The sequence below is a fragment of the Oreochromis niloticus genome, linkage group LG19 (assembly GCF_001858045.2).
Source record: "Oreochromis niloticus isolate F11D_XX linkage group LG19, O_niloticus_UMD_NMBU, whole genome shotgun sequence".
Lineage (NCBI taxonomy): Eukaryota > Metazoa > Chordata > Actinopteri > Cichliformes > Cichlidae > Oreochromis > Oreochromis niloticus.
The window spans coordinates 8,580,149-8,588,403 of NC_031983.2; the positions used below are offsets into that span (position 1 = coordinate 8,580,149).

At 41.5% G+C, this 8,255-nt stretch overlaps 1 protein-coding gene across 2 annotated transcripts; it reads left to right on the forward strand.

The window, feature by feature from the left end:
• The first annotated feature begins 1,210 nt into the window (after positions 1-1,210).
• ccdc28b (coiled-coil domain containing 28B) lies at positions 1,211-7,785 on the forward strand. Of its 2 annotated transcripts, none has more exons than XM_003447827.5 (6): positions 1,211-1,547; positions 2,599-2,900; positions 3,228-3,397; positions 3,623-3,777; positions 5,626-5,648; positions 5,785-7,785. In XM_003447827.5, the coding sequence occupies exons 2-6, from the start codon at positions 2,665-2,667 to the stop codon at positions 5,837-5,839; spliced, it is 639 nt and encodes a 212-aa protein (XP_003447875.1). In that variant the 5' UTR covers positions 1,211-1,547; positions 2,599-2,664; the 3' UTR covers positions 5,840-7,785. The 2 variants fall into 2 exon arrangements, with proteins under 2 accessions (XP_003447875.1, XP_005453399.1); XM_005453342.4 differs by having other exon boundaries at positions 1,214-1,563.
• Positions 7,786-8,255: the final 470 nt, after the last annotated feature.

The window sequence follows — 8,255 nt, forward strand, 5'->3', positions numbered from 1 at the left end:
CAAGTGACTTCTTCAGTCTCAGCTGACTGCAGGTTTCCCCAATCTTATAAACATTGTTCCTCAGTGGGCTGGTTTCAGTCATTATGCAAATGTACTGTTTATAAGATTGGGGAAACCTGCAGTCAGCTGAGACTGAAGAAGTCACTTGGATGAGTGACAAAACGTTTCTCCCACAAAACACTACGTCCAGATGAACAGAATCAACTTTGGAGATTTACTTTCCTGGATGATTGAGAATGCATCAAGGTGCTTTTTTATGTTTGAATTATTTAATCAGTTAGTGTTATGTAGCTTAGGAAACAAAACACCATTCCTTTGAAAATAGTAAGACAAGAACTGGATTGAAAATGAATGAAGAAGCAGCCAATGTCCAAAGAAAAGCTTTTAAAGACTTCCAAAAAACCTGGAGAACTATTGCTCAATACCACTTTTAAAATTTTTTTAAGAAAGTGTGAATCCTTGGGAGCAAAATAAAAAGAAATGAGGGGTGGCTTGAGCTTTTTGCATAGTACTGTTTGACCTGTATGTTCCAGCTGGTTGAGCTCAGGCTGAGATGTCCCAATGCCATCGTGCTTCGGCTGTTGCAAGATCCCACATTTCCCTATTCTGTGGCATTGTCAGTTTAATTTACTGAGCAGTAAGAGAAACATTGCATTGCATTCAAACAACCACCGAATCTTTTTGTTAAACATAATTATCCGCACCAGACACAAACAGACACATACCACATCCTGCATCCTTTCCTCTGGTTCTGCACACACAGGCAGCTTGGAGGAGTGACAAGAAACAAAAAGGCCCAGCATAAGGACATTACTTCTGCCTGAAATTCAGGTCAACAACCTTTTTTCAGTCATGTTGGTAGTTTGCATCTAAAATGAAACTCAGGTGTTTGGACAAGCTGTGTTCAAAATTTCTTGTTCTGTTTAACATCCGTTGGAAAAAAAAATAATACTTTTCATACAAAGGCTAGAAATTCTCCTCATCTGTAAGCTAAGGAGAAAAAAGCACCCCCCCCCACACACACACACACACGCCTCAACGGATCAAACAAGTCCCACGCCCATGGCCACAGGGAAAGTCAAAAAAGCGGGGAAATTCCTTGTTTACATCCTGCATATACTGACAGTGCAACACGTCAGTGATGTTAGCAAAAGATGAACACTGGCGTCCCCGTGTGGCCTTGTTCTGTAGCACCCTCGGAGCCTTGATGGAGCAGTAAGTAGGATGTTTACAAAGAGCCATCCTCAGGCGGTGCACAGCAGCATCCTGCCAGTCAGTAACCTGCGTGGAGCGGTCGCTCCTCCCCCCGTGGCGCACGGCCGGGTGGACTGGCCCTTTAAGAGGAATAAAGACGACAGCTGAGCTCCGCACGAGCCAAGCGCGGCATCGAGGCTCTTTACATTTCATCGGTAATAAACACCGGGGCTGCACGGATCGTTCTGTACCTCTGTATTAAATTTCTTTTTAACATCAGGATTCATATGAAGTGGACTTTTAAATCCTAGGAGGAGAAATGCGAGCCGGCGCCCTGCCGGCGTTGCTCTCTGGTGCGTAATTTATTCGGTAAGTCTTATTTGTGTCATTAGCAGACGATGCATTCCGTTTACGCGTCTCCTTTCACGGAACTGAACCCGGTGGCGCAGCGACCCGCAGTCCGCTTATTGTTCTTTATTTGGGAGAATAATTCTCACGCTAAAAGCAGGATTTCAGCGCAGAAAGTTGCCATTGTGTATTACTGTAGTGGCCATCTTTGGCTTCTACTTTGAACAGAGGCTGGCGCAGTGTTCACCAGATAACTGCTGTCACAACAGAGATTGCATTCATTGTAATGAGAGAGCGCGATAAATCCAAGGCAAGACCACCATAAAATGTAACTAAGCAACGACAGACGCAGACACTCTGCTGTAATAGTTTCACGGCGCTAAAAACCGACACGAGCTCGGGTCTTTTAATGCTAATGCGCCTCTGTGAAAATCATAATTCATAAAAGATTTAGACTGAATGCATTTATTGACTGACGCATTAAATTCTAATGGCCTTTAATGTCTTTATCGTACAGTGTTGGTTCATAACGCTCCGCAAGAATGGAAAACACAGACTTTCATTGAGCCTTTTGTCTAAAAGTTATGTTTATTTTGAATGATGGCGTATTGTTTTATAGGCTCTTGGTGCAATAGGGTCCTTTTTCTTGTTAAAGTGCGTTCCTTGATTTCTTCATCACTCACGCAGGCTTGTTTAGTTAAAATGTACACCATCCAGTTTAGTTCACACATATTTTCTAACCTTATTCCACTTTGAATATCTTTAAAGTCTCCAATTTCACCTTTTTGTAAACACCAAGGAAGCAAAACCATTAAACATCTACCGAATTAAATCCTATACAGGAAATATGTGCCTATATATTTCTTATCAAATTATAAATAGTGGAGGGAATGTTTGATTTGGATTTTTCTGTAATCACCTGGGGATGCTGTTAAGCCAGTTAAAGCTTCCCTAAACATGCAGAGGGGAGCATTCTGGGCTGCAGCACTAATTTTGGCACAATGACAATTCTCCACAGGCTGCTGCTTTTCAAACTTCCTACCTTTGTCGTTTCAGGACTTCCTGCACACCAGCCAGGCTGCACCTCAGGGAGCTTCTCCTAATAGAACTAAGTAAATAACAATGGAAGACAAGCGCAAGAAGCGAAGCCCAAAAGTGTCCCTCCCCCAACCGCCTCCACCGCCCATCAACCCCCGCAAGCTCTCCGTCCTGCCTGCCAGCAAAAGTGCCACTTTCTCCCTCGGCCTGCCGCAGCCTCCCTCCCCCAAGAACAGAGGCAAGTATAAAAGGTCCATAGGAGCGCCGGGACAGCCCAAAGAGGTGTTCGCAGCGGTCGTTGCTCCACCAAAGATCACCAGGTTTGTGTCTTAAAGTAGCAGGAAGACCTACCAGGACTGCACTGCTTTGTGGGGGGTGGGCAGACAGCATGTGTATGTTCAGGGATAATGGTGTTTCACATTCAAAATAAGAAAGAAATGGTTTAATGCATCAGGTTTTCCTCCAAGACCAGCAGTAAAATAACTCACTAAGACGACGCTGTGTTTCACCTGCATTTGATGATACAGCAGGATACAGATTTGGTTCGACCGGGTGTTGTTTTTATTTTGCTTGTTTTTTAAATGTTGTCATATGTTTAAAAAAAATAAATAGTTGCAATGTTATCTCTTTTTTTTTTTTTCTGTCAGACCCCACAGGGAGAAGCCCAGGGCCCCCCAGCCAGCAGGGCCCAGTAAAGTAGTCCAGTCGTCCCCCCTGCAGCACTCCTTCCTCACAGACGTCTCAGATGTGAGAGAGATGGAGGGAGGCCTCCTCAACCTCCTCAACGACTTCCACTCAGGCAAACTGCAAGCTTTTGGTAAGGTAACCTTGATAAGACCCCCCCCCCCCGAGAGTATTCTGTTACTGGCCTGAAAATAAAGGGGGATGAAAAGTGGCTTTGTTACATGAATCAGGCTGAAATCAAATACACGCTGTGCTATTTTTTTACGCCTCTGCTGCCATGGAAATACTTTTGACTTTGATGTAATCCCAAGAGATGTGCCATCAGATTCAGGTCTGGTTTAACCTGTCTGGTTTCCAGGTAAAGTATGCTCCTTTGAGCAGCTCGAACACGTCCGGGAGATGCAGGAGAAGCTGGCACGACTGCACTTCAGCCTTGACAGCCACGTGGAGGAGCTTTCCGAGGACCAGAGGAAATGTGCTTCCGACCACAACCTGGAACACCTGCTCTGCAACGTAAGCAGGAATCCCAGTGGCAGCAGCACTTTAAAGTGGACATGAAACACCACATGTATTAATGCTAGTTTACATCACGGAGCTCTACTCTAAAAAACCGCTATAGATTTAACACCGTCTGTAGAGCTGGATTTAAGAAATAAGTGTTTAAAGGTTTTAGAGCACATGTAGCACCATCTTGTGCCTGTACAGAATGTGATCTCACTGGGTTGGCTAGTTGGCCAGAGCCGTTAATTTGGGGTCATGCCAGGTTTCAGAATTTGCTGGATCATGAACCCTTCAAGCAGTTTCATTGTGTGCTGATAAAATACAGACTTCTTTTTTTACCTTCTTACCCTTTAAAAAAAAAAAAACCCAAAACAAGGTCCACTGGAGTGAATGGAGATGACGCGAGTCTTCCATGCAACAGCTGTGGTTGCTGCTAATAGACTTGCATTATTCTATGTTACCCAACTAGTCTAACATTGTCCCGTTTGATTTTTCCTCATCGGGTCAGGTGTACAGACAAATTGGCTGGCAGAGCCGATGCCCACAGGATGTGAACAGCACTATTTTATGTAATCCTGAAGTGTGATTTAACTCCCAGTATTCACAGAGTTAAGTTTGTCTTTTCCCAGGCACATCTGGGAAGATACAAGATAACAGGTTACTACATGCACATCACATCACACCACAACCAAAACTAACTTTCTTACCGAAGCACAGTTGGGAATCCTAACATCCATCAGGATGTCCGTAGCGGGGGAAGAAAAAAAGAACAAAAATCCCCACATTAGACTTTCGACTCTCCTTCATTTACATTTATTTACATATTTCCTCAGAGGCTCCTGTTTTCATTGGTTAGTATCTATTTTTCCTATGGACATGCTGATGGATGTTAGGATTTCCAATTGTGCTTTGGTAAAAACTTAGTTATGTGTATGTTGTTAACTGTTTGGCTGTGCTTGGGAAAAGAAAGACTTAACCTGGTGATAATAACTGGTTTTCAAATCCCACCTTAGTGCTCCATAAAATAGTGCCAAGGCTTGTACTCCTTAGTTGAGCTGTAATGTTAGGTGGCTGTACATTTTATAGTGTGGGGTTTTGGGGTTTTGTTTTTTTGAGTGATATGATTTCTGGAGGAAGACATTCAGATGCTTTTTGTTTGTTTTTTCCCCCACATGAGAAGGCTGTGAGGAAAGGGAAAGTTTGTAGAGCTGATATCTCCACAATTGGGCATCTCAACCAAACAAAAACCTTTTGATAAATGGTACTATAGACTGAAGGATTTTTTTTTTTTTTTTTTTTTTTGGACAAACCAATAAATTTAAATCCTATTACTGTAATAATCTTTGCCAATTTTCCACATGAAAATTGGCTCGTTTAAAAAGGAAAAAAAAAAAAAAAAAGCTCTCTGGTACAGTAATGCGCCATCTAAGAATGCCTTGACAGTTTCTATTGTTAGTTTGTTGTGTGGCTCCTACTGTAGTTACCCACGCCCGGGGCTGCTATGGTCACTGCGGGAAGCTGCAGTGCTCTCTGTGACTGAGGTGAGAAAAAGCCTTCAACTCATTTAGAGACACTGCTGCCAGGAATACTCTGGCTTCTAGCTGAACCCAGAGTGGATAATTGGGCTTCAGAGCAGATGGGCTGTGAAGCAACTTTACTTTGTATGGAAGCTTAACGTTTGCTTCTGGAAACACTGTAGTCGAATGATGAGAGCGTAACTCAGATATTGATCTGAAATATACAGGCTGTTATGTAATATGATCCCACAGTGAGATTACTGCCAGGTACTAGCGCTTCACTTTCTATTTTTGGCTTTGTTTTCAATACCCCTCTCTCCTGTTTGCTCCTTTGTTTCTGCAGCTGGAGGAGCTCAGCACCTCAATGTATCCTTTTCTTAGCTCAAATGCCTATTTGTTTATGGGAATTGCCCCGGCAGTCCAGGAGCGGACGCTGGATTTGAATGATGTGTTTTCAGTTCAAAGTCCTTCTGTGGTGAATCCTTAATGTGTGCACGTTCAGACAAAAGCTCCACTTGGCTGAGAATCAGGACCTGCCCAAGACATCTGGTCCCTGACAGAGTGAGGTGTACGGGATGGCAACCACACACTCGTCTAACGTGGAATCGATCCAGCTGCCTTAGTAACAGGATGGAAAGATCAACGGGAGGGGCTCGTTTTTTCCATTTGGTCAGTGAAGCTGAGGGAACAAAGCAAGGACTCGAGAGCAGCAGAGCATTAACTGAACACTCGGTCAAAATCATGAACCCCTCTCATTCATAACACAAAAAAAGAAACTGGATGGTTAACTGATCAGGAATCTGTGAGAATATGCTGTATGTGAACTTTCCCTTGGCTTTAGTTTTTAGTTACATAACTCTAAGAAAGAAGTCAATCCAGGTGAGTGAACTCATCGGCTCTGTTGTTTGTTTTCATGCCAAAAAGCACATTTAATGAGACTTTGAAATATTTATACTGTTTCTTTTTGTTGTATGTGTATGCCTAATCTGTGATATATTCCATCTAACTGTATGCATCCGTAAGCAAAGGTAAGGAATTTGCACATTCAAGTAGCAAACGCATTCGGCCCTTTTGACAGCACCACTGTGGCTAGCTCGGAAGTTTAAAGGGAGTTTTGCTCTTATTCTGAAAGCACTCCCTCATTTTTATATCTTTGCTAAAGGTTTGCTATTGGAAAACACTGGACATGGAAAACAAAATATTTATTTTCTGTGTATATATCAGTTTTGAATTATGTGCAGTTTAGCTGCTGTATTGGACAGGATTGCCTTTAGGCTTTTTTCTTTAAAAAAAATAATAAAAAAAATAGCAGTAGCAGCATCCCTCCAAGCACAAGCTAGTTCACCCTGCTGCTGAAATGCTAGAAAATCACGTACCATTGCATGAAGGTCAAACAGTAGTTTGTTCAGTCTTACAAGGACCGCACATGCGTAGTGTTTTGCAGCTAGCATAAACTTCTAAACAGTGCTATTTCAAAATGGCAGCTACTTTGATATAAAGGTTCGGTGATTATGATTTGTGTTTTATTAAATTACAAACCCTAGAGTGTACTTTGGATGCCATGTTTAATCATGACCATACAATTACAGAGATATTAGTGTTCACTGTTAAACATCAGAGCAGTTTTGAAGCAACCCCCACCTTTTTTTTTTTTTTTTTTTAAATTGTGTGCTAAGCCTACCTCTTTTCAAAGCCTTTGATCGGTCCTCTTTCAAGGATTCTTCACAGTCAGACATTTTTGTTTTTTTACATATGAAGCGTAGTCCTCATCAGAAGGCTAGTTATGGTTAGCTTTTACTCAGCATGTTATGAATGAAGCATAAGAAATTAAAAAAAGAACACCTGAAGCTTGTGTTTCCAGTAACTCCACCTATTAATAAAGCTATATTAGATTACCTAAGCTGAAAAATGTGTGTTTCAATTTTAAAAATGATGTATTGTTGTGATTAGCAAGTTAATCCCTCCGCCCCATTTCCAGTCTTTGAATGAGGCACTCCGAAGTTGGTTTTACAGAAATAAAACAGTTTATTCATATATCTTCTTGCTCTTGTTCACAAACCAGTTCAGTTATAATTTAACAATAGATGAGTTAAAAGGCTACTTGAAGACTGGCACTATACTGAGACAATATCAGACCTGGGCTGTGACTGTTTCTCAGGCAAATGAAGAAGTAAAACTTTTCCCTTCTCAGAGTTCGAGACCAACCTTCCTCTATGAGTCCACGTACACATAAATCAACAGTTTTGATCTGCCAGTAAATTTTGGTCATGCAAAAAGAGACATAGTACCAACTCAGCACATTATATATGACTTTTAAACCATTACACAAGAGATAAATTATAACTGTACCATCATACAGCAAACATATAGAATAAGCTAATACTGTGCAAATACACATTTGAGCTGTACAAAATTATTTTTTGTACTATGCTTGTTAATCTCAGTTCAAAAATCTCCAACTACATAAAGATATTTTAAAAATATCACATCACATCTGATGAAACAGCAAAAATATACAACTTTCAGGTCCCTGTGTTCTTCCTCTTCTTTTTGTGCATTTAAATTTTACATTCTGCAATAGTGTCTCTGATTTGTCTACAGTACATGTAGAGTTTATGGGGGAAAAAAAACAAAGCAACGACAATGAGCTACTTTCAAAGTGCAAAGAGAGCAGGTTGGGCATGTGAAAGACCTGATGTCATTATGTTACAGGGATGATCTGATATCGTCGTGTTGGTGTTGTTCCCAGATCATCATGAAAATGTTGTTCCAGGATCAACATTGCAAGTGACCAATCAGAATGTTGTGACGTTATTCTTTTGCGCGCCAAGCCATTCTTGCATTTATGAAATTCCAGTGTTGCAAGGACAATATCAATTCTGCTTACCGTTTATTAAAGGGTTAGGATTAGGGTCAGGGTCCGTTGATCGGCGGACAGAGGCGGTTTCTCGCAGCTTAAGTACAGTTTTTTGT

What these genes read in the sequence shown, in the direction of transcription:
- ccdc28b (XM_003447827.5), top strand. Translation starts at nt 2,665, where the DNA reads ATGGAAGACAAGCGCAAGAAGCGAAGCCCAAAAGTGTCCCTCCCCCAA. An exon ending in GCTCCACCAAAGATCACCAG is followed by an intron (nt 2,901 to 3,227) that starts GTTTGTGTCTTA and finishes TTTTTCTGTCAG; the next exon opens with ACCCCACAGGGAGAAGCCCA. An exon ending in AGGCAAACTGCAAGCTTTTG is followed by an intron (nt 3,398 to 3,622) that starts GTAAGGTAACCT and finishes TCTGGTTTCCAG; the next exon opens with GTAAAGTATGCTCCTTTGAG.